Consider the following 27,839-nt stretch of genomic DNA (forward strand, 5'->3'; position numbering starts at 1 on the left):
ACTTTTTATTCCGTGGAAGCGTAATAACTTGAATGCAGTACTTAAGTAACAGTCAGCAGGAACCAATTGTGGGCAACATAGCACTGAGGCATGTGTGACCTTTTTAAAATATGCACATGTGTCACTGCATTCCTCTTCTCTTAGGCAGATCATGAATTCTTGAGACATCCATGTTCTTCTCTTCATCCTCTGGGCTCCATCCAAGGTAGTGGGCTGCAATGGGAGCATACAGTCTGAAGTGGTTTGGACATGAACACATTGTGTATCCACCTTCCCATGTCATACCATATGGTAACACAGGTGCAGGGGCTGTTTCCATGCCAACCTCAGGCATCAGCTCTGGTGATGGTACTAATAATACTGATACCAGGAATGGATGACAGAATCCCTGATGATGGTGCCAGAAGCAATAGAGGAACTGCTGCTTCAGCCACTGAGGATGGATGCCCTCCCCCACGTGGTAGTGGAGAATTGGCAGCAGCAAGTGATATGACGCCCAATGTGGATGGACACAGAGGCAATTATGTAATATCAGTGGGCACCTGGGCATGCACGCAAAGGCAAAGCTGATAATGGTGCCTCAGACACAGGTTGTCCCCTGTTGTCCCCAGCATCTGTCAATGACAGCTGGAATCCATTTAGAGCGACATCCAAAACCACATACTCAGAAAGCCACACCCAGCAAGAAGGGGCATGGTGGCTGCATTGGTTGATATCTAGGTGGAGACACAGGAGATGTAGCAGTGTCCTCAGCTGGCATCCACGGAGTAGCTCTGCCGGTCTCTTCTCGCCAAACGGCATGAAATGGTATGAGGGGAGAAAGCAGCCTAGGGCATCATTGGACACAGAGCTGGCAATATATTTTTTCATCTGAGTTTTGAACATTTGCACGAGGTGTTCAACCTTGCTGTTAGATTGTTAATGGAACAGCAGGGGAGGGTGGGGGAGGATGTGGCAGATACCACAGTTATCACAAAATGCTGCAAACTCTTGCAATGAAAATTGTGGACCATTTTCAGACACTAACATCATGGGCAAGCCTTCAAGTGAAAAAATTTTGGACAAGGCTGTGATGGCAGCGGTTGCAGATATGGATACATAATGAACAGCGTATGGAAAACAAGAATATGCATCAATGGCCAACAGCCAACAAGTGTTGGGAAATGGGCCAACATAATCCACACGTATATGGTCCCACACATGTGACAGCATCGGCCAAGGAGACAATGAGGCCTGGGAAGCTGCTTGTTGTATCGCACACTGTGAACAGGAGTGAACCAGGTGGGTAATGTCACCATCAAAGGCAGGCCAAAACACATGTTGACCGGCCAACAGTTTTGTGCATGATACACCTCAATGATCTACATAAACAGAGAACCTCCAAATGAAGCACTGAGAGGCTCACTAATAGATAAGCTGCATGATTCATGTCTAAAAGCAGAACACCAACCACATCATAGAATTGATGTCAAAAGATGCAATAAATATGGAGGGGATCGGACACATGAGAAGGTGATGAATCTGACCAACCATGTTGCACAAATGTTATGATCTTCTACAGAACAGGTAATGAAGATACGCCTTCACAATCAGAGTGCTAGTTACAGGGTGGTGAAAACCATCAACCACCTGCTTTGCAGCAACATCAATATGAAAACAAAGTAATTCCTCCTGATCATATCTTGGGTCCAGCCTGACTGGCAGGTGGGACAAAGCATCAGAATTTGCGTGCTAATTAATAGGGCAGAAATGAATCTCATAGTCACAGTGTGAAAGGAAAAGAGCCCAGTGTTGAATGTGATGTATCCCTTTATCTGGTAATGATGAAGAAGGACTGAATAAGGAAATCAATGGTTTGTGATCAGTGACCAGTTGGAATTTGGTACCATAGAGTAAAACATGCAACTTCTTCACAGCATATACAATGGCCAAATCTTCCTTTTCTATCTGAGAGTATCCAAATTGAGCATGAGTCAGCATTTTTGAGGCATAAGCAATATGCTGCTTGGAACCATTGGGACATCTATGAACCAGTGCCGCCCCCAATTCGTACTGTGAAGCATCCATCGCAAGGACCAAATGGAAGCTTGCTTGGCACGTCACTAAGCAGGGTGCAGACTGTAACGTGGTCTTACGGGTGGAAAATGCAGTTTCACAAGCCACCAACCAGCAAAACGGAGTCCATTTGCACAGCAACACATGTAATGGCTGGATAATTGTCACTGCCTCAGGAAAAATATTGTGGAAGTAGGCAACTTTGCCTAGAAAAATCTGAAGTTCTTCGAGTGACATAGGGTGTGGCAGCAACACAATAGCAGAAACATGTTGATGCAGGGGTCTGAGACCCTCATGAGAAACTTCAAACACAAGATAAATGATAAAAGGTTGAGAACACTGACATTTTTCTAAATTACACTTCAATCTGGCTGCTTGGAGCACAGAAAAAAGAGCACAGAGATTTTGTAAAAGTTCGTCATTGGAGGTACCAGAAAATACAACGTCATCTAAGTAGTTCCACAAGCACGCACAGATGCTGTAAGTTGTTCCAAATTGTTAATATAAAAATGCACATTGATAATTATAAAACCAACTCAGATACAATACGAGAATGTGCAATGACATCCACATAAAGAGAGTAAACAAGGCTTTAACACAAAACAAACCGACATTCACGGTACTATTTTGTACAACAAACTTCCAACTCAGCTAAAAGAAATAAAAACATTGTTTACATGCAAGGAAGCCATATTTAAATTCTTAATGACCAACTGATATTATAGTATAAATGAATATCTGCAGCAACCTTGTGGCAAGTAACTACATTTATTTACTGTATGTTAATAGTACCATAAATGAAATGCTTACCACAGCATCAATGTTAGTTTTTCTGAACAAAAGTGTTAAATAAATTATTTACTTGTAATGTATTTCATGTAAAAGATCCTTCTCCTACTTTTATATTATTACAGTAATCAAAGTTGTATTGCCCAAAAATATTGTGATGGGTACAATGAACCATTGTATTATGTAGGAAAGTGTACACCCTTATCTTACTTTTGTTATACTATGTTCTTTGGCGAAATTCATACAATGTACACTGAATGTTGAAAAATAGTGGAAGCACTGGTGACACCAAAAGGCAACTGCAAGTGGTGGTGGTGGTTAGTGTTTAACGTCCCGTCGACAACGAGGTCATTAGAGACGGAGCGCAAGCTCGAGTTAGGGAAGGATTGGGAAGGAAATCGGCCGTGCCCTTTCAAAGGAACCATCCCGGCATTTGCCTGAAGCGATTTAGGGAAATCACGGAAAACCTAAATCAGGATGGCCGGAGACAGGATTGAACCGTCGTCCTCCCGAATGCGAGTCCAGTGTGCTAACCACTGCGCCACCTCGCTCGGTGCAACTGCAAGTATTCGTACAGTCCAAAAGGGGTACTGACAATTAACATACTTTGCGACTCCATACCCAAAGAGAGTTTTAAATAGGCATCCGACAAGTCAATTTTTGAGAAATTTTGACCACCTTTTAGCTTTGCAAAGAGTTTGTCTGGGTATGGTATGGGGTATTTATCCACTATAGATTGTGCATCCACAGAAACTTTAAAACCACCACAAAGATGTAATTGGGCCATTGGTTACTTTACTATAACTAAGGGGGTAGACCATTCACTTGAATGCTGGATTCCATGAGGCAATCTGATTCATCTTTGACTTGTTCCCTGAGTGCCACTGGAACCCGACGGGCCGAGAAAAAGCAAGGCTGAGAAGAGGGTTTCATAGTAATGTGCATTTGAAAATTATTGGCACATCCCAGTCCAGGAGAGAACAAAGAGGAAAACTAAGAACATAATGCATCCAACTGTGCATATGGTATTTATTCAGACACTAAATTCATTTCATCTAAAGTGGCAAAACCAAACAACTTAAAAGCATCTAATCCAAAAGGGCTCTGTGTATGTGTGTTACCTACAACAAGAAATGTAAGGAACTGGACTACTGACTTGTAGGTCACTGGGACAGAGAACTGGCCTAGAATAGGAATACTCTGTTTGTTGTAATTTACTAATTGTCATGACACAGGGAGAAGTGAAGGGCAGTCAAAGTCCATATAAGTTTGTGAGTTTAAGGTGGTTACCACAGCTCCTGTATCCAGTTGCATGTGGAGAACTTTACAGAAAAGCTTGTTTAGTGCAACAGAAATAGCTCATACAATGTTTAAATCCCTGTCCCTATCAGGATCACTGTGCTGAATTTTTGCATTACAAACAGAAGCAATGTGACCTTTTTATTGCAATTATGAGAGGTTGCCCTGAGTTTTGAACAGTCTGTGCACTCATGGTTAATGAAACAATAAGGGCAGGCTGGGAGTGTGGAATGCATACATTGCTGTTTATTGGCCTGTTTACAATAGCCAATATTTTTATTCATTCTTCATTACTAGATGGGCATTCCGTTAGCAAAAGTGTGAGTGGCCTTTCAAACCATGATGCACACATTTTAACACTAAAAGGCTTTTTTACTCAAACCAAGGTCATATTTAATTACAAACTACATAGGAAAGTTAATCCAACAGCAATAGAGAGTTTTTAAACCTTGTCAAGGAACAAGAGTGGCCGGATGTTTACAGTGCCGATAGCATCGATGATACATACAATGCTTTCCTTAACACATTTCTCATGCTTTTTGAGAGTTGCTTTCCATTAGAACATTCTAAACGGGGTACTAGCAGTGATGGGCAGCCTGGGTGGCTGACTTGTGGGATAAGGATATCATGTAGAACAAAGCGGGAATTATATCAAAATGTCACAATCAAGCTACAGTAGCCCATTACAAACAGTATTGTAAGGTGCTTAGAAATGTTATCAGGAAGGCAAAGAGTATGTGGTATGCAAATAGAATAGCTAATTCACAGGATAAAATTAAAATCATATGGTCTATTGTGAAGGAAGTGTCTGGTCAGCAGCACAAGCTCGACGATATAAAGTCAGTTCGCAGTAAAAATATTTCTGTTACTGATAAATCAGATATATGTACAGCATTTAACAATCATTTTCTGAGCATTGCTGGTGAATTAAATAAAAATTTAGTTTCTGCAGGAAATAACTTTCTTGGCAAATGCTTTCCGAGACTGTTGTCTGAAATACTCCTCTGTGATACAGACAAGAGGGAGATCGAGTCAATAATCAAATCACTGAAGACTAAGGACTCTCATGGTTATGATGAAGTGTCTAGCAGAGTATTAAAGTACTGCGCTGCACATGTTAGCCCTGTATTTAGCCATATTTGTAATTTTTCCTTTAGGAATGGTCAGTTTCCTGAGTGTTTAAAGTACTCAGTAGTAAAGCCGCTTTATAAAAAGGGAGAAAGGGATAACATAGATAATTTTAGACCAAACTCTATGCCATCAGTGTTTGCAAAAGTTATGAAAAGGAGGCTATGTATGTAAGGATAATTGATCATTTTATATCACACGATTTGCTATCAAATGTACAGTTTGGCTTTAGAAGTCATTTAACAACTGAAAATGCTATATTCTCTTTTCCCTGTGAGGTACTGGATGGGTTAAACAAAAGGTTTCGAACGCTTGACATATTTTTTGAGTTAACTAAGAAATTTGGTTGTGTTGATCACAAAATATTGCTCCGGAAGTTGGACCATTACGGAATGCAGTGAGTAGCTCACAATTGGTTCTCCTCTTACTTTAGCAACAGACAGTAAAAGGTCATTATTCACAATGTTGATAATGGCTGTGATGTGGGGTCTGAGTGGGGTACTGTCAAGTGGAGGGTGCCCCTGGGATCAGTGTTTGTGCCACTCGTGTTCCTTATTTATATAAATGATATGCCCTCTAGTATTATGGGTAAGTCTAAAATATTTCTGTTTACTGATGACACTAGCTTGGTAGTAAAGGATGTTGTGTGCAACATTGGCTCAGTTTCAAATAGTGCAGTAAATGACCTCAGTTCATGGCTTGTAGAAAATAAACTAATGCTAACTTACAGTAAGGCTCAGTTTTTACAGTTTCTAAAACACAATTCAACAAAACCTGACATTTTAATTTCACAGAACTTGCATATGATTAGTGAAACTGAACAGTTCAAATTTCGAGGTGTTCAGATAGATAGTAAGCTGTGGTGGAAAGCCCACATTCAGGATCTTGTTCAAAGACTTAATACTACCATTTTTGCTATTCGAATGATATCAGAAGTGAGTGATCGTTCGACATGAAAATTAGTCTACTTTGCTTATTTTCATTCACTTATGTTGTATGGTATTATTTTTTGTGGTAACTCTTCCCATTCTAGAAGGATATTTTTGTGTCAGAAACGGGTGGTTTGGGCAATAAGTGGTGTGAGTTCACGAACCTCTGTCCACTACTCTAGGTATTTTATACATTAGCGTCCCAATACATATATTCCTTATTGTCATTTCTTGTTACCAATATTAGTTTATTCCCAAGAACAAGCAACTTTCACTTGGTTAATACTTGGCAGAAATCAAACCTGCATTTGGATCAGACTTCCTTAACTCTTGTGCAAAAAGGTGTGCAGTATACTGCTGCATTCATTTTCAATAAGCTGCCACTCGAATTCAAAAGTCTTAGCAGTAATCCACGCATTTTCAAATCAAAACTGAAGAGTTTCCTTGAGGGTCACTCCTTCTATTCTGTCGAGGAGTTCCTTGAAAAATTAGGCTGATTTTTATTGTATTGCTGACAGCAGTTACTTAAACTTATGGACTGACTTTTTTAGGGTTCATGAACATTTATTTTTATGTATTATTACGTTTATGTTGTACTGTATGTACTGACATGTTCCATGACCTTGGAGATTTGCTCCTCAGTTTGGTCCTACAGAACTTGACAAGTAAATAAAATAAAACTAAAAACTTTGTTGGTGTCGCTGGTACTGACAGTGAGGCCAGCCATCTTGATGCTGTGACTGTGTGTTGCAACCATGTCTTCTCCCTGTGAACTATCTGAAGCTTGGTGTGGAGGAGAGGGTTGGATTGCTAATACCTCACACCATTATTCAGTTTGGTTACCTGCAGCTTATGACACCTTAAACGACTGTGCAATAGCTAAAACCTTGGAGAGGGATGGATTTTCATGCTGAAGGGCATGCTCTCAACCCTCACAATCCAGAGCTAAACACTTCTCTCACCATATGGTCAGCATACAGCTCTTTACGTACACTGGACACAAAATGACAATAATCACTTAACCCATGGAGTTCAACTATCCATGGTCAATAGGAATGATGTCGTTGCTTCCTACAGAGGTAAAACTCAATGCAGGATGCAATAACATGGGTATGCTTACAGTAGTATTTTGAAAGAAGTTCACACATTTAGTCAATTTTTAGGAAGATGGACCCTGCAAAGGGGTTAGTTGACATAGAACTTGATACATTCTTGGTGATAACCATGAAAGGAAGAAAAAATAGTGTCACCAATCCCAAAAGCTTGAAAGTGTTGTTGCAGACATTTGTCATATGTGTCTCAATCCTCAACAGACTCATTGTACGTAGAAAAGGGAGGCAGATAAACCTTGGGGGTCATAGAGGGAAAATCAGCAGGCAACACTGATGGAGGAGCATGCTGTCTGGAAAAGTAGAAGCCAATGATTGAAGCACCTGCTGGTGGTGGTGGTGGTGGTGGTGGTGGTGGTTAGTGTTTAACGTCCCATCGACAATGAGGTCATTAGAGACGGAGGGAAAGCTCAGGTTGGGGAAGGATTAGGAAGGAAATCGGCCGTGGCCTTTCAAAGGAACTGAGTTTGACTGTACAGCACCTATGATTGGTGGTGCAACACCATGGTGAACGATTCTTGGTGTTTGACCAAACAGCATAAAATGTCCTCCATAACATCATCAGCCACTGTGAGAGTAAACAGAGGACCAAGCAGAGTAGAAATTTGCATGGAGAAGAGGACCACACTCATCTGTAATTGTGTTGCAATGAGGTATAAGCACAACACGGCCAGTAGACTGAACACAACTTTATTCCATAGAAGCATTAAGAACTTGAACTCAGTATTTAAGAAACACTCAGCAGAAACCAGTTATATATACAAAGTGGAGTAGCAATACACATAGAGAACTGAGGTCAAGAGCAGCTCAGCTGGCCTTAGACAGACTGGGGCCCATGGTGAGCTCTGACAGTGATTCTCTCTCTCTCTCTCTCTCTCTCTCTCTCTCTCTCTCTCTCTCTCTCTCTCTCTGTCTCTGTCTCTGTCTCTGTCTCTGTCTCTGTCTCTGTCTCTGTCTCTGTCTCTGTCTCTGTCTCCCCCTCCCATCCCTTCCCCTCTCTAAACACACACACACACACACACACACACACACACACACACACACACACACACACACACACACAAATAGTCTGAGGCACTCTCTGCAGACGACATAGCACTGCTGCACATGCAGCCTTTTTAAAGCGTGTACACACATCACTACACATTCCCGTGACATTCATGTGGTGATTAAACATGAGTTCTTCCTTGAATCTTCTCTAATCTCCTTGTTTATTCTATATGATAAAATTCATACATCCAAGAAGCAGTTACTTTTGGATTATGTAGACTGCCTTATTTATGCATGAACTACATTTCCTTAGGATACTTTGAATGACTCTTCTGGCATTTAGTTTTCCCTAACTAGTGTTATATGATTGTTCTACATTAAACCAGTTAAAGAAAACTGAACAGTTTGGAACCAAGAACAATGGCACCCAGCCTGCTCATGAAAAGTTTTTCATCACCTGTTCTCTTGCAGGTAAGGCTCCAGATCTGAAAAATCTTCATTTCAGTCCTCTATCTGCAGGTCAAGTAGCTCAGGTGGACCACAATTCATTAACCTTGGCCACGTAAATAAACTGCCAAAGAAATATACCAGTTTTTATGTTAGACATTATATACTTACTGAGAAAGGAAAATATTGACAGAATGTTGGCATCAACATTATGGGACTGCTTCCAACAGACTGCAACAGCTTCGTAGGACTTCTTCCAGTAGGCGTTATGGTTAGAGCTCATCATCTAATTGACACAAATATAAATGTACAAAATGGAAAATCACATTAAAGAACTAAAAAATTGGAGGCATAGTTGTTGCACCGTTATCAACTTCAGGAGGCAAGAATTTTAGTACTGCTGATAGACACTCATAAAAGTAGACCCACATGAGACAATCCTGGCTATTGGAATTAACTGGTGGGTTCCCATCTTGGAGTCTGAGTCGCTGGCCCTTTCTTTTTCTCCTTTCCCAAACTATTCCTCTCTGTTCTCCAAACCGAAAGGTATGATACATGTAGTGCTATGTACTTTTCATGTGTAGCTGTAGAGAGGACTAAAAATGTAACCATTTAAACTAAGTATAGACCAGTAACCATGCATTCAATTTTATAGTTGACACAGTGGAAATTGAAGAAGTATTGTAGAAGGAATCAACTCAAAGTAATTGAAAAATCATCTATGGATTTATTTGAAATAATTTAATACATTGATAGCTGCGAGACCACCACCAGCCACAGCAGACACTTACACCTGATGCCACGGCCTGGTGGTTAAACATTCATCACTATGCATATGGTAGCGAGCATTTTAAGGAAATTAGAGAAAATTTTGATCAGAATGTCTGATCAGGCCTTTTCTCCTCCAGTACATTGACAACAGTGTAGCTTATAGACACTATTAAAAAGGAGGCATGTGGAATGGAACAATGTGGTAACACATTACTACAGGTTTTTATGATTATTTTACAAGTATACTGGAAGTCTTCCTTGCTCACTCTCAGCTCAAGTTATTTTCATAATAAATGAATAAAATAAAAAGGAAAAGTTCTTTAAGGAGAATGTGTTTCAGAACTTGCTACATTGGACTCGCATTCGGGAGGACGACGGTTCAATCCCGCGTCCGGCCATCCTGATTTAAGTTTTCCGTGATTTCCCTAGATCATTTCAGGCAAATGCCAGGATGGTTCCTTTCAAAGGGCACAGCCGATTTCCTCACCCATCCTTCCCTAATCCGAGCTTGTGCTCCGTCTCTAATGACCTCGGTGTCGACAGGACGTTAAACACTAATCTCCTCCTCCTCCTCCTCCTCCAGAACTTGCTGCATATGATTAACCACTAATTGTTGTTTAGGATTTTTCTGTATGTGGGGTGTATTTCATAATAGTCAGGATATACAGAGGGAATAAAGTACTACTGATATACAGTGAAATAATTTTCTGATTATACATAACACAGATTGAAAATATGTTTTAAATTACTGTAGCTATGTCTGTCATAGGAATGATAACAAGCTTATGAATCTGTGATTCTGATTTGTATGGATCTAATTTAAATTACTTATTAAACCATGTCAGTTATAGACCCTATAGTCTTCTTTTTGTCACTGTAATCACCATGAATCAGCTCCATAATGGTCATCAGGCAGAATATTGCATATTTGAGCCTGTCTGTTGTAATAATGGAATACATATGAATAAATAATGGAATAAATATGAAAGCTAAATTCACAGTGTTCAGACTATAGACAGCCACACTTTTGTTAGTACTAAAGTGACTCCTGAAATTCATGATTCAGAAATAGAGCATGTTTGGCAATAATATTTGAAAATCAGAATACTTCTCATTTTTAACCTTAATAAAATGGGAACCCTTTTTTTTTCTTTTATTTATTATCAATTGTGTCTAGTAAATGATTCACTGGACTCAAGAATTTGGCAAATTTATTTTATTTAACTTTGTGGCCAGAGACTCTTTCCTGTCACCACAGTTGTTAGTTGCCTAACGGAGGGAAATCATGTGTGCCACCTGCCAGCTAATTGTGGAAACCTTGTTCTGTGTGTGATCATATATTAAGTGTTTGCGTACCTTACTTTTTGAGGTGGAAAGTTGGGACCAGCCCAGCATTTGCTTAAACAAACATAGAAAAATTGCCTAAAAATCACACTCATGGTGGCTGGTGCATCAGTTATAGCCATTAATGTGCCCCACAGATTCAATCCTGGTCTCGCTAAGTTTTCTGTCTCACAAACTAGCATGCTATACCTTACATTATATGAGCAGGTCAAAATGGGAATCCTGTCAACTTATATTAAATATTGGTCTCGCCTACATTTACTGAAATCAATTTGGCCAACATGAGATAGATTTCAAACAGTATCAGCCAGGCCATTTTAATCTATGACTCTTACTTATTAAATAAAAATTTTATTCCAAAATTACATATATTGTTTCTAGAGGCATGGTGTATTTTTTGCAGAAAAAGTTTGCAGATATAGCCACCTTTATAGAACTTCTGGGTGCGCAGAATAATAATAACACACAAAAGATCAAGGAGATTTTCTACAAGAGTAAGTATATATCATTTCCTCTAGTAATTGTCCATTGAAGATTGTAAAATGAAATTTAACTTATGACCTATAGAAGTAATATTATATCAAAATACACACATCAAAAAAAAGTTTTGTATCACCCCGGTTCCCAGAACACCTGAAGATAGACATTAACTGCGGATATTGTACCACAGACATAGCCCCATTGACTATTCACAGATGTCACTAAACCCACCCAAAGGTGTAAACAACCATGCATGAGCAGCACCTATTAGATGGAGGGGGTCTGACAGCCAATCAGTTCCAGTTATTGTACCAGTAAGAGGTACTCGGCTCGTGTTGTCTGTCATTCAAGCATGCCTAGACAGTCAATACCACAGTTCAATTGCATCCACATTGTTACTTTGTGACAGGAAGGGCTGTCAACAAGGGAAGTTTCCAGGCATCTCAGAATGAACCAAAGTGATTTTTTTCGCACATGGAGGGGATCAGGGAGACAGGAACTGTTGATGACATGCCTCGCTTAGGCCACCCAAGGGCTACTACTGCAGTGGATGACCACTACCTATGGATTATGGCTCGGAGGAACCCTGACAGCTACACCACCATGTTGAATAATGCTTTTTGTGCAACCACAGGACATCATGTTATGACTCAAATCGTGTGCAATAGGCTGCATGATGCGTAACTTCACTCCCGTTGTAATGATGAGGTCAATCTTTGCAACCACAACACCATGCAGTGCAGAACAGATAGGCCCAGCAACATGCCGAATGGACGTTCCCTTCACCAATGTGTGTCGCGTATGCCTTCAACCTGATAATTGTTGGAGACGTGTTTGGAGGCAACCCATTGTCCAGTGAGTGCAGCAAGGTGGAGGTTCCCTGTTGTTTTGTGGAGAAATTATGTGGGGCTAATGTACGCCACTGGTGGTCATTCAAGGCACAATAACGGATGTATGATATGTGAGTGCCATCCTCTGACCAAAGGTGCAACCTTACTGTGAGCATATTGGCAAGGCATTCATCTTCATGGATGACAATTCGTGCACCCATCATGCACGTCTTGTGCACTACTTCCTTCAGCATAAATACATTGCTCAACGAGAGTGGCCATCATGTTTTCCAGACACTCCTGGGATAGATTGAAATTTCATACCCTGTTTGATTTTTTAAAAAGTGAAACAGAATCACTTAAGTCATTAAGGGTTTAGGATGTCTTATGTGCATTGTATGTGATGATAATTTGTCTATAAATCAGTTTCAGATTATATCTCTACAATACATTCTAAGATAATATATTGAGTTCTGATGTTTTATAAATTCAGAATAAATGTCTGATTGTATAAAATTTAGAAATTGCAGCATAAACCATTCAGTGTTCTTGCAAGGTGCTCCACACTAAGGGCATATTTATACATCAAAAATTAGCTTTATATATTTTTTACTGCTATGTGAACACAAGCAATCATCAGTGCAACATAATGATGCAAGAACTTTGTTGCATGGCCACCACAAGAGACTTTCAACAGAATGGCAGAAAACAACTGACAACTAATGTAAACAAAAACAAATATAATAAAACAAGAACAAACATAATCCAAATGTGAATCCGAAGAAGAGCCTGTCAGTTCAAAATCAGTAATGGCAGTATTTATGCAAATAAATGGCATTATTCACAGTGGCTGGTTGCTGACCTTTGGAAAGAAAGTTAGATTAGTTTCAACACCCCACTGACCTCAAGGTCACTGGAGATGGAGTACAAACTCTGATTAAGGAAGGATGATGGAGGAAATCTGCCACACCTTTTCAAAGGAACCATTGTGGCATTTACATTAAGCATTTTAGGGAAACACGAACAGTATGATTGGACAGGGCTTTGAACCAAATATAAGGCCACTGATTTTTGGGTTGCCTAAATCCAGGGACAGGGACAAATGCAAGACATCATCAATGGTCTTTGAGTTTGGGTATATGACATCATCAAAGACCTTGAATGCACATATCTCTCTCTCTCTCTCTCTCTCTCTCTCTCTCTCTCTCTCTCTCTCTTTCTCTCAAATACTCTCTCACACACACACACATTTAGATCTTCCAATCACAGACCAGTATTTTACCAGCTATGCGATGACACTGTACAATGTGAACTACATGACACTTCGATGAAATAATATACTTGACTGTGGTTTTGATATATGGATTTAATACATATTCATTTATGCAAGAAGCAAGGGTTGATATGCTTTCAACTACCTACTTTCAACTAGTTTTCAAATTCAGCCAAACTCTACAATGTTTCTGTGCTAGGGTAAAAATTTTATCTTGTACTATACAATTTTTGCCATCTTTTACTGACAATGTTCACTTGTGCTGTCACACAGTAGACTATATGACTCTTTGGTGAAATAACATACTGAACAGTAAATGGTGATTTCTGTCAGAATCAGAATTTTTACTGTCCCATAACATTCAGAGTTAAATCACAAGATTTAATGTACAGGGGACTCGTCAATGCTGCAATTACAGTTTTTGTGTATTACAGAAACAATAATTATTAATTTAGAATATACATAGACTCTGTCTATCCTAACAACAGTATTACTGTAAAAAGAAAGAATAATTATTACATTTATTTATTAGATGTCAAACTCCTAAGCTTAATTAACAAAACATTTCAGTCACTTGCTTTCTTGCCAGATTGTCATATTATGATTAAGAACTTCTTCTAAGGAACAATAACATTTCTGTACCAACAACTGTCATAGTTTTTGTTTTAGTTGCCTCATCTCCATTCTGAGGATTTGTTTCTTTTTTAGAATGTAAATTTTCAGGCCTATGAATTCTGAGGTTTGTGCAAACAGTTTTAATCTATGATTGGGAAGCATGAAATTCTCCTTGTTCCTAGTACTGTATTGCTGTTTAAAGTAATTGTCTATGAATAACTTGGTGTTACTGTGTACAAAAATAATCAGTTTGTAAATGTACAAACATGGAGTACTTAATATTTTTAAATTTCTTAACAGTGGGTGACAGGATACTTTTGGTTTTACATTAGACATATTTCTAATAATTGATTTTTGCAATTTTAAGATTCTTGTCATTTTGCTTGTGCTTCTCAAGAAATAATGCCATACCTTATAACTGAATCAAAGTAGCTGTGGTAAACTATTTTTCTTGTCTCCATGTTAGTTGAATATGACAGAATCTCCATTGCAAATGTCAAGCTGTTTAATTTACTTGCTAAATAATTTAAGTGTACAGACCAGGATAGATTTGGTCCAAATGCATGCCTAAAAATTTAACACAGTCTGCTTATCTCAGTTCTTGATTTCCATGACTAATGTGGAATTCTTTTACCGTAGAGTTTTTAGTTTTAATCTGCAGCAAATGCGTTTTCCCAGTATTAAATTTTAGCTCATTTAGCTGGAACCAATTTTCGAAACTGTATAATAGTTTTGAGAAAGTTAAAGGAATTTGTTTGGGGTCATTGCTTTCAACAAGGGCAGAAGCATCCTTGACGAATAACACTGAGAGTGAATTTATGCTCAGGGTTAGACCATTTATGTAAAGTAATAACAAAATTGGACCCAGAATTGAGCCTTGTGGAATGCCTTGAGAAATAATCACCCATCCAGAGAAGGAATTTGCCTTACTTGAGGATATAACTACCCTTTGTTTTCTGTTCATGAGGTATGACCTAAACCACTCTAAAGCACCCCCCCCCCCCCCCAATTCTGTATCTTTCCATTTTATACAGGAGCAAGTGATGGTTTCCACAATCAAATGCTTTCGTGAGGTCACAGAATAATCTTGCAACTTTTCTCGATTTGTTTAAGGCGGATCTGATTTTTTTCAAAAACTCATTAATTGTCTCTATGGTACTCTTGCCCTTTTAAAAGCCATTTCAATTATCTGAAATTATGTTTGATTTCTCTATAATTTTTGTAATTTGTGTTTCCACCACTTTTTCGAATATTTTTTTAAAAAATTGCGAGAATAGAGATTGGGTGGTAGTTCCCCATATCTTCTCTTGAGCCTTTTTTAAACAAAGATTTTACCTCCGCATACTTTAGGACATGTGGAAAGTGGCCTTCTTCGAGTGATTTATTAATTATTGAGCAAAGAGGGTGAGCTATTATCCTGGCAGCTGCCAACTTTGGTAGGTATGCCATCCCATCCAGCAGAGTTTTTGTTTTTTAGCTGCAATATAGTTTTCTCTACAGCTTTAACAGAAATGTTCTCAAATTTGTTAAAGTGTTCTTCTGCCTTGTGTCTAAAATGCACTTATATCTGATTTTGATATATTTATTAAAAAAAGTGTTTAATGACTCTGACGCTGAGCCGGGTTTGTTACAATTTTACTCGCCATTTAATTTTGGAAGTATCTTTGCTGTCAGTTGTAATCCCCAGTTCTGATTTTATGATGGACCATACGGCCTTTGATTTGCTTCCATGAGCCCAGATGTATTTATTATTAACCATTCCTTTTGCTGCTTTCATACCCTCCTATATATGCTTTTATACTGTGTGACATAGTGAATGAAAACAGGGTCTTTGTTGTATTTCAGTTCCTTGTGAAATTATCTTTTTTCACTAGATACTTTTATTCCAACAGTGATCTAATTTAGCATTGAATTTATAATTTGTTAGAGTATTATCAATACAGGTTTCTATACTGTCATTTGCTCTTGTGAATTCCATGAAGTTTGCCTTGAACACAAATTTTTGGATTAGGCCCATAAACTACATTGAATCACTGGTTTCATTTGATAAATTTATATTAGAATCAGCGGATATTAAAACACTTTTCTTTTCGTCATTACTGACTTTCTGTAAAAGACCCATTAACTTTGGTAAAAATAATTTTGTTACTGCGATACCTGGAATTCTGTTTATTGATATAATGACAATATTTTGTTTTTCTAATTCAACTGAGCAGTTTTCAAATACACCTTCTTCATTTAGAAAATTAAAATCATCTTTCACTTTGTTTTCTAAAGAGTTATTTACAAGTATGCATGAGCCTTCATGGGTACTATTTCTTCTACAGAAAATTGAAGCTACACTGAAATTGTTTAGCTTATTTAAAATTGTGACACAATCTTTTTCAAGCAAATGTCCCATTATTACACATAACAGAAGAAGCCTTATCTATCACAATAGGCCTCATTTTAACTCTAGTTCAACTGTAGCGAACCATGAAATCTTACATTTCAATAAAGATGAATTTACCCTGGATGCTTGTACTCTCCTCTCTCTCACAGCACGTAAGATTTGTTATGAGCTGGCTGAAGTGCTCATGCACAGTTAGTTTGTTAGTTGGATAGTTCCATGTTAAGGTTGCCTTTAGCACGGTAGGTGGTGCTCAATGATGCAACTAAAAATTTTCATCACTTACTCAGGAATACAAAATGTCTGACAGACAGCAAAGTAAAGTTTGAAAAGAAATTGAAAAAGTTTGTCCTTGACAACTCCTTCTATTCTGATGAAGAATTGCTATTATTGTAATGTGTAATGATGATGGTTAGCAATTACTAACTTTCACCTGTATAACAAAAAAAGACTCTTATGTACAGCATGAAGCCATATTTACAAATTAATTTGTGATGTGAATGTAAAATGACCCATTCCACATCAGTACAATTTATTGTCCAAAGGATCCATGTCCAAAAGAACAGGTACCATCTTCATATCACTAAGGCTTACCAGCCAATGATCTTCTCTAGTGTGAATGCACTCACATTGCTCAAACTCTTTGAGAATCGGTAGATTGGCTGCCACGAGTAATGAGTATAGAGGGCAGGGGCACTACAAATGTGGGTTGTTGTTGTTGTTGTTGTTGTTGTTGTTGTTGTTGTTGTTGTCTTCAGTCCTGAGACTGGTTTGATGCAGCTCTCCATGCTACTCTATCCTGTGCAAGCTTCTTCATCTCCCAGTACCTAGTGCAACCTACATCCTTCTCAATCTGCTTAGTGTATTCATCTCTTAGTCTCCCTCTACGATTTTTACCCTCCACACTGCCCTCCAATACTAAATTGGTGATCCCTTGATGCCTCAGAACATGTCCTACCAACCGATCCCTTCTTCTGGTCAAGTTGTGCCACAAACTTCTCTTCTCCTCAATCCTATTCAGTACTTCCTCATTAGTTATGAGATCTACTCATCTAATCTTCAGCATTCTTCTGTAGCACCACATTTCGAAAGCTTCTATTCTCTTCTTGTCCAAACTATTTATCGTCCATGTTTCACTTCCATACATGGCTACACTCCATACAAATACACTCCTGGAAATGGAAAAAAGAACACATTGACACCGGTGTGTCAGACCCACCATACTTGCTCCGGACACTACGAGAGGGCTGTACAAGCAATGATCACACGCACGGCACAGCGGACACACCAGGAACCACGGTGTTGGCCGTCAAATGGCGCTAGCTGCGCAGCATTTGTGCACCGCCGCCGTCAGTGTCAGCCAGTTTGCTGTGGCATATGGAGCTCCATCGCAGTCTTTAACACTGGTAGCATGCCGCGACAACGTGGACGTGAACCGTATGTGCAGTTGACGGACTTTGAGCGAGGGCGTATAGTGGGCATGCGGGAGGCCGGGTGAACGTACCGCCGAATCGCTCAACACGTGGGGCGTGAGGTCTCCACAGTACATCGATGTTGTCGCCAGTGGTCGGCAGAAGGTGCACGTGCCCGTCGACCTGGGACCGGACTGCAGCGACGCACGGATGCACGCCAAGACCGTAGGATCCTACGCAGTGCCGTAGGGGACCGCACCGCCACTTCCCAGCAAATTAGGGACACTGTTGCTCCTGGGGTATCGGCGAGGACCATTCACAACCGTCTCCATGAAGCTGGGTTACGGTCACGCACACCGATAGGCCGTCTTCCGCTCACGCCCTAACATCGTGCAGCCCGCCTCCAGTGGTGTCGCGACAGGCGTGATTGGAGGGACGAATGGAGACGTGTCGTCTTCAGCGATGAGAGTCGCTTCTGCCTTGGTGACAATGATGGTCGTATGCATGTTTGGTGCCGTGCAGGTGAGCGCCACAATCAGGACTGCATACGACCGAGGCACACAGAGCCAACACCCGGCATCATGGTGTGGGGAGCGATCTCCTACACTGGCCGTACACCTCTGGTGATCGTCAAGGGGACACTGAATAGTGCACGGTACACACAGACCGTCATCGAACCCATCGTTCTACCATTCCTAGACCGGCAAGGGAACTTGCTGTTCTAACAGGACAATGCACATCCGCATGTATCCCGTGCCACCCAACGTGCTCTAGAAGGTGTAAGTCAACTACCCTGGCCAGCAAGATCTCCGGATCTGTCCCCCATTGAGCATGTTTGGGACTGGATGAAGCGTCGTCTCACGCGGTCTGCACGTCCAGCACGAACGCTGGTCCAACTGAGGCTCCAGGTGGAAATGGCATGGCAAGCCGTTCCACAGGACTACATCCAGCATCTCTACGATCGTCTCCATGGGAGAATAGCAGCCTGCATTGCTGCGAAAGGTGGATATACACTGTATTAGTGCCGACATTGTGCATGCTCTGTTGCCTGTGCCTATGTGCCTGCGGTCCTGTCAGTGTGATCATGTGATGTATCTGACCCCAGGAATGTGTCAATAAAGTTTCCCCTTCCTGGGACAATGAATTCACGGTGTTCTTATTTCAATTTCCAGGACTGTACTTTCATAAATGTCTTCCTGATACTTAAATCTATACTCGATGTTAACAAATTTCTCTTCTTCAGAAACGCTTTCCTTGTCATTTCCAGTCTACATTCTACATCCTCTCTACTTCAACCATCATCAGTTATTCTGCTCGCCACATAGCAAAACTACTTTACTACTTTAAGTGTCTCATTTCCTAATCTAATTCCCTCAGCATCACCTGACTTAATTCGACTACATTCTATTATCCTCGTTTTGCTTTTGTTGATGTTCATCTTATATCCTCCTTTCAAGACACTGTCCATTCCATTCAACTGCTCTTCCAAGTCCTTTGCTGTCTCTGACAGAATTACAATGTCATCAGCGAACCTCAAAGTTTTTATTTCTTCTCCATGGATTTTAATACCTACTCCGAATTTTTCTTTTGTTTCCTTTACTGCTTGCTCAATATACAGATTGAATAACATCGGGAAGAGGCTACAGCCCTGTCTTACTCCCTTCCCAACCACTGCTTCCCTTTCATGTCCCTCGACTCTTATAACTGCCATCTGGTTTCTGTACAAATTGTAAATAGCCTTTCGCTCCCTGTATTTTACCCCTGCCACCTTTAGAATTTGAAAGATAGTATTCCAGTCAACATTGTCAAAAGCTTTCTCTAAGTCTACAAATGCTAGAAATGTAGGTTTGCCCTTCCTTAATCTAGCTTCTAAGATAAGTCGTAGGGTCAGTATTGCCTCACATGTTCCCGTGTTTCTACGGAATCCAAACTGACCTTCCCCGAGGTCGGCTTCTACTCGTTTTTCCATTCGTCTGTAAAGAATTCGCGTTAGTATTTTGCAGCTGCAGCTTATTAAACTGATTGTTCGGTAATTTCACACCTGTCAACACAGCTTTCTTTGGAATTGTAATTATTATATTCTTCTTGAAGTCTGAGGGTATTTCACCTGTCTCATACATATTGCTCACCAGATGGTAGAGTTTTGTCAGGACTGGCTCTCCCAAGGCAGTCAGTAGTTCCAATGGAATGTTGTCTACTCCAGGGGCCTTGTTTTGACTCAGGTCTTTCAGTGCTCTGTCAAACTCTTCACGCAATATCATATCTCCCATTTCATCTTCATCTACATCCTCTTCCATTTCCATAATATTGTCCTCAAGTACACCGCCCTTGTATAGACCCTCTATATACTCCTTCCACCTTTCTGCTTTCCCTTCTTTGCTTAGAACTGGGTTTCCATCTGAGCTCTTGATGTTCATACAAGTGGTTGTCTTATCTCCAAAGGTCTCTTTAATTTTCCTGTAAGCAGTATCTATCTTACCCCTAGTGAGATAAGCCTCTATATCCTTACATTTGTCCTCTAGCTATCCCTGCTTAGCCATTTTGCACTTCCTGTCGATCTCATTTTTGAGACGTTTGTATTCCTTTTTGCCTGCTTCATTTACTGCATTTTTATATTTCTCCTTTCATCAATTAAATTCAGTATTTCTTCTGTTACCCAAGGATTTCTACTAGCCCTCATCTTTTTACCTACTTGATCCTCTGCTGCCTTCACTACTTCATCCCTCAAAGCTACCCATTCTTCTTCTACTGTATTTCTTTCCCCCATTCCTGTCAATTGTTCCCTTATGCTCTCCCTGAAACTCTGTACAACCTCTGGTTCTTTCAGGTTATCCAAGTCCCATCTCCTTAATTTCCCACGTTTTTCCAGTTTCTTCAGTTTTAATCTAAAGGTCATAACCAATAGATTGTGGTCAGAGTCCACATCTGCCCCTGGAAATGTCTTACAATTTAAAATCTGGATCCTAAATCTCTGTCTTGCTATTATATAATCTATCTGATACCTTTTAGTATCTCCAGGGTTCTTCCACGTATACAACCTTCTTTCATGGTTCTTAAACCAAGTGTTAGCTATGATTAAGTTGTGCTCTGTGCAAAATTCAACCAGGTGGCTTCCTCTTTCATTTCTTAGCCCCAATCCATATTCACCTACTATGTTTCCTTCTCTCCCTTTTCCTACACTCGAATTCCAGTCACCTATGACTATTAAATTTTCATCTCCCTTCACTGCCTGAATAATTTCTTTTATCTCATCATACATTTCTTTAATTTCTTCGTCATCTGCAGAGGTAGTTGGCATATAAACTATACTACTGTAGTAGGTGTGGGCTTCGTATCTATCTTGGCCACAATAATGCGTTCACTATGCTGTTTGTAGTAGCTTACCCGCATTCCTATTTTCCTATTCATTATTAACCTACTCCTGCATTACCCGATTTAGGGATCTGACATTCCACCCTCCAATCCGTAGAACGCTAGTTGTCTTTCTCCTGATAACAACATCCTCTTGAGTAGTCCCCTCCTGGAGATCCGAATGGGGGACTATTTTACCTCCGGAATATTTTACCCAAGAGGACGCCATCATCATTTAATCATACAGTAAAGCTGCATGCCCTCGGGAAAAATTATGGCCGTAGTTTCCCCTTGGTTTCAGCCATTCGCAGTACCAGCACAGCAAGGCCGTTTTGGTTATTGCTACAAGGCCAGATCAGTCAATCATCCAGACTGTTGCCCTTGCAACTACTGAAAAGGCTGCTGCCCCTCTTCAGGAACCACACGTTTGTCTGGCCTCTCAACAGATACCCCTGCATTGTGGTTATACCTACGGTACGGCTATCCGTATCGCTGAGGCACGCAAGCCTCCCCACCAACGGCAAGGTCCATGGTTCATGGGGGGAGGAGGGGGAGGGGTGGGGGGTTTCACAGGGAAAATGATAGAGATAAATCTCTGCAGTCACACTATTCTCTGTGTCCTCAATGGCTCAGTCGGATAAAGCATTTTCCATGTAAGCAGGAGATCCTGGGTTCGAGTTCCTGTCAGAACACACATTTTCAACTGTCTCCATTGATATTTATCAATGCCTGTAAGCAACTAATGGTCTGAATTTCATAGTAATTTCAGTATGTATCTGGACAGCAATAAGTAAAATGGTGTTATTACATGAAACCACAGCATTTTTCATTACCAAAGGCAGATAATTAAATCACACCTATTTTAGTGATACCTCTGACACTTCAGGTTCTGTCACAAGTGATTGAAGATGACACGAGAAGGCAGAAGATGATTTTTTGCTGATAACTTGACTTGTAACAACTTCCCTAATTCAAAGTTCTGTCAGTTTACACATTCAATTAAACACAATGTATCTGCAAAATGTCAGCAAATAACAACAAGATTTGAATGTCTAAAACATTTAAGGTCAGGCATCATTAATACCATAGGTATCAATTGAAAGTTCCAAAAGCCAGAACCACAGGTCCAGTTGTTGTGGTATGTATGGTGGAGTGAAGAATTTTTCTTGTGGTGTGGAAGACGCAATATAGCTTATTACCAAATAGTCTGTGAGCTGAAAATCACATGAAGTGCCTGGCACTTGTCCAAAATTTATTAGCACTTGTGGAACAGTAGTCACTTCCCTCATATTACTGGACAACTGTCCTGACAATGTGGCATGCATGGTATTATCCTCATGTCTGATGTTTTTGTGGCATTTATTGGGCCACTATTCATGAGAATCTTGATCCACATTAAAGTGTGAACAGTATTAATTACACACACTTTATTAATTTACTGGAAGAATGCATGCAACACACCATGAGGATACTCAGTTCACAGAAAAAAACAGCACTGGCAGCAAAAACAATGACATAAAGTAAATGTGAGTTCAACAAAAGAGATAGTCCACACTTAGTCTTGGACTAATATGTCACCACAGTGGTAACAATTTGACCAAGGCTGCATAGACATAAGTGATACTGATTGTGAAGGAAGGGCATCAAAATTTACCCCAGATGATGATGTGGATACAGTTGAGGAACTGATTTGCACCAGTCACTGATTTTCCACAATGAGGACATTCACACAGTGGTTCTTCAACAGCTCCCTGACCAAGGAGCAGATTTCTGTCATAAAAGAATTGAATGATTGGTAGAATGTCCCCGGTATTATTTACAGATTCTCAATGACTGTCTTGAAAAATAGTATTATGTAACTGGGCCCTTTTGATGTGTGGTGCATCATTTGATAAAAGTTACATGGCCTGCCATAATAATGTGTAACTTACTTTTTGAAGACTTCTTATACATAAACTAATTTCTCAATAATTCAGAGTTCAAGGATTCTGAAAAATAGTTCAAATAATTGAGAGTTCAGTTCTTTGAAAGTTTGACTGATCAAAGTGGAAACAAGAAAAAGTCAAAATTAAGTACACACAGTTAAAAAATAATACTGAAATTTTAATAACATTCATTTTCCTTACAAAGAGGAGCAGGAGGTATATTCATGTATTAGAGCACAATTTAAAATGAAGCTTTTATACCTGTTTTATTGTTTTTTATTTACTTTAACATTTTCAACGAAAGGTGCAAATAAATTACCTGAAGTATGTTGGTACAGAAATGTTATTATTCCTTAGAAGAAGTTCTTAATCATAATATGACAATCTGGCAAGAAAGCAAGTGACTGAAATGTTTTATTAATTAATTTTTACTTTGTTAATAAATTTGTCATCTGTATCTCTTCAGTGTCTTCCAACTTGTTTAGCAAAATGCATTTTCTGTTATGATTTTTATTCTAAGGAGGTATATACACTCCTGTAAATTGAAATAAGAACACCGTGAATTCATTGTCCCAGGAAGGGGAAACTTTACTGACACATTCCTGAGGTCAGATACATCACATGATCACACTGACAGAACCGCAGGCACATAGGCACAGGCAACAGAGCATGCACAATGTCGGCACTAGTACAGTGTATATCCACCTTTTGCAGCAATGCAGGCTGCTATTCTCCCATGGAGACGATCGTAGAGATGCTAGATGTAGTCCTGTGGAACGGCTTGCCATGCCATTTCCACCTGGCGCCTCAGTTGGACCAGCGTTCGTGCTGGACGTGCAGACCGCGTGAGACGACACTTCATCCAGTCCCAAACATGCTCAATGGGGGACAGATCCGGAGATCTTGCTGGCCAGGGTAGTTGACTTACACCTTCTAGAGCACGTTGGGTGGCACGGGATACATGCGGACGTGCATTGTCCTGTTGGAACAGCAAGTTCCCTTTCCGGTCTAGGAATGGTAGAACGATGGGTTCAATGACGGTTTGGATGTACCGTGCACTATTCAGTGTCCCCTCGACGATCACCAGAGGTGTACGGCCAGTGTAGGAGATCGCTCCCCACACCATGATGCCGGGTGTTGGCCCTGTGTGCCTCGGTCGTATGCAGTCCTGATTGTGGCGCTCACCTGCAAAGCGCCAAACACGCATACGACCATCATTGGCACCAAGGCAGAAGCGACTCTCATTGCTGAAGACGACACGTCTCCATTCGTCCCTCCATTCACGCCTGTCGCGACACCACTGGAGGCGGGCTGCACGATGTTGGGGCGTGAGCGGAAGACGGCCTAACGGTGTGTGGGACCGTAGCCCAGCTTCATGGAGACGGTTGTGAATGGTCCTCGCTGATACCCCAGGAGCAACAGGGTCCCTAATTTGCTGGGAAGTGGCGGTGCAGTCCCCTACGGCACTGCGTAGGATCCTACGGTCTTGGCGTGCATCCGTGCGTCGCTGCAGTCCGGTCCCAGGTCGACGGGCACGTGCACCTTCTGCCGACCACTGGCGACAACATCGATGTACTGTGGAGACCTCACACCCCACGTGTTGAGCAATTCGGCAGTACGTCCACCCGGCCTCCCGTATGCCCACTGTACGCCCTCACTCAAAGTCCGTCAACTGCACATACGGTTCACGTCCACACTGTCGCGGCATGCTACCAGTGTTAAAGACTGCGATGGTGCTCCATACGCCACGGCAAACTGGCTGACACTGACGGCGGCGGTGCACAAATGCTGCGCAGCTAGCGCCATTTGACGGCCAACACCGCGGTTCCTGGTGTGTCCGCTGTGCCGTGCGTGTGATCATTGCTTGTACAGCCCTCTCGCAGTGTCCGGAGCATGTATGGTGGGTCTGACACACCGGTGTCAATGTGTTCTTTTTCCATTTCCAGGAGTGTATACAATGCTTCCAGTGCCATCTTGTCTCTCTGGTAATCACAGATATGATCAGCTCTGTCTCTTCATCTTCTGCTTCTGTTTTATCCTCTTCATTCTTGTCACCTGGAGCAGCCAAAATTTCAACATTAGTCAGGGCACTGCAGACTTCTATATGATCATAAAAACTTGTGAAATCATCAAATGTCACATTTTTTCTTAAGTCATCAAGAAGACCACTTTCTCTGTGTTGCAGTTGGTTCTGTGAATCTGCATTTCTTGAAATACTTTAAAATGATCATTGGGGTAGTTTCACCAGTCACAGTCATCACTGCCAAAACCTTTGTTTTGGGTCTCTGATGATGTTCTATGTAATCCAACATTATCATTGCAGTTCCTTTGTGGTTCAAACAACTGAAATTTTGAATTATTTCCTGGTTTAATGGTTGTAAATCTGAAGTGGTGTTTGTAGGGTGAAAATGAAGTTTCACATTTTGGACGAGTGGTGGCTTATTGTGAACTGTGGCAAATGTCCAGATGCAGGATATTTTTCATCTGTTTTCTCATGTCTTTGGTTCAGACTCAATAGTTACTCACTGCACAGTCTCTTGGTATCCACCCATTTAGCTGTACTTGTACTTCTCTGACGACATCTTTTACAACTGATTTATCTGCTGCAATACATTACGCATTACTTCGTAAACAATGCGAGCAGTTGAAAGACAAAACAAGTACCTAAATATTTAACAAAGCAGAACAATTCAAACTGCAGGGTGTCAGATAGCCACTAACTTTGAATTATACAATGTTTTCAGATGGCAAAAAATAGACCTGATCTCTTTGAGGATTGTTGTTGTTGTGGTCTTCAGTCCTGAGACTGGTTTGATGCAGTTTCCATGCTACTCTATCCTGTGCAAGCTTCTTCATCTCCCAGTACCTACTGCAGCCTGCATCCTTCTGAATCTGTTTAGTGTATTCATCTCTTGGTCTCCCTCTATGATTTATTCCCTCCACACTGCCCTCCAATACCAAATTGGTGATCCCTTGATGCCTAAGAACATGTCCTACCAACCGATCCCTTCTTCTAGTCAAGCTGTGCCACAAACTCCTCTTCTCCCCAATCCTATTCAATAACTCCTTATTAGTTATGTGTTCTACCCATCTAATCTTCGGCATTCTTCTGTAGCACCACATTTTGAAAGCTTCTATTCTCTTCTTGTCCAAACTATTTATCGTCCATGTTTCACTTCCATACTAGGCCACACTCCATACAAACACTTTCAGAAACGACTTCCTGACACTTAAATCTATGCCCGATGTTAACAAATTTCTCTTCTTCAGAAACGCTTTCCTTGCCATTGCCAGTCTACATTTTATATCCTCTCTACTTCGACCATCATCAGTTATTTTGCTTCCCAAATAGCAAAACACCTTTACTACTTTAAGTGTCTCATTTCCTAATGTAATTCCCTCAGCATCACCTGACTTAATTTGACTACATTCCATTATCCTAGTTTTGCTTTTGTTTATGTTCATCTTATATCCTCCTTTAAAGACACAAATCAAAATTAAAATAACACACAAACAATTCCGTGCCTAGCGATTAATATCTAACTACCGTCTATCTCTCTCTCTCTCTCTCTCTCTCTCTCTCTCTCTCTCTCTCTCTCTCTCTCTCTCTCTAGTGTGAGGAATATATAGGAAATTATTTTTCTAAATTGTGCACTAATTAATTAATAACATTAAAAGTGGCCACTGCCTGAAAGATGGAAGAAAGTGGTCGTCAGCGATGAAAAATACTTTGAATGATACGTGTATAACCAACATGTTCATTAAAGCTTCAAATGTTGGGGAAAAATGACGAAAACAAAGTTGTACACCTTGTAAAAAAAGTTCCAGGGCCTGATAGAATCCCCATCAGATTATATACTGAATTTGAAAAGAGTTAGCCCCTCTTTTAACTATAACCTGTCACAGATTCCTTGAACAAAACACCATGCTCCGTAGACAGAAGTAAAAACAGGTGACACCAGTCTGCAAGGATGGCAGATGACGTGATCCACAAAACTGACATTAATTTGTTGTACAATTTCAGAACATTTCTAGGCTCAAACAATGAGGTATCTCAAACAGAATGACCTCCATGCTAACTAGCATGGATTCTGAAAACATCGATCATGTGAAACCCACTTCCTTCAATATAGGAAATGAGGGTGATGCAGTATTTCTTGATTTCCAAAAAGCATTTTAGTCAGTACCACATCTACACTTATCATCAGAAGTATGATCATTTGGTATATCAAGCAGAGATTACAGCATGTAATCTCGGATGGAAAGTCATCGTCAGATGTAGAGGTAACTTTGGGTGTGAATAAGAGAAGTGTGTTGGGAGCCCTGATGCTCATGTTGTATATTAATGACCTTGCAGAGAATATTAATAGTAACTTCAGATATTCTGCAGATGATGCAGTTACCTGTAGTGAAGTACTGTCTGAAGGAAGCTTCATCAATATTTTATCAGATCCTGTTAATATTTCAACATGAAGCAAAGATTGGCAGCTTGCTTTAAATGCTCAGAAATCTACAATTTTGCACTTGAAAAAATGAAAAAAATGTAGTATCTTATCACTAAAATATCAGTGAGTCACAGCTGTAATCTGACAACTTCTACAAATGCCTGGGTGTAACAGTTTGTAGGGATATGAAATAGAATGATCACATACGATCAGTCATGGGTAAATCAGGTGGTAGACTTTGGTTTATTGGCAGAATAC

General features: G+C 40.4%; 1 protein-coding gene across 1 annotated transcript in view; it reads left to right on the forward strand.

Moving 5' to 3' along the window:
• LOC126305238 (annexin-B12-like) overlaps nucleotides 1–27,839 on the forward strand; it is a 271,275-nt gene that overhangs the window by 160,977 nt on the left and 82,459 nt on the right. The window contains exon 3 of the mRNA XM_049992027.1: nucleotides 11,265–11,355. Within this exon, the coding sequence (XP_049847984.1) occupies nucleotides 11,265–11,355 (91 nt within the window). The remainder of the gene's footprint in view (nucleotides 1–11,264; nucleotides 11,356–27,839) is intronic.

Source organism: Schistocerca gregaria, unplaced genomic scaffold, assembly GCF_023897955.1.
Source record: "Schistocerca gregaria isolate iqSchGreg1 unplaced genomic scaffold, iqSchGreg1.2 ptg000286l, whole genome shotgun sequence".
Taxonomy (NCBI): domain Eukaryota; kingdom Metazoa; phylum Arthropoda; class Insecta; order Orthoptera; family Acrididae; genus Schistocerca; species Schistocerca gregaria.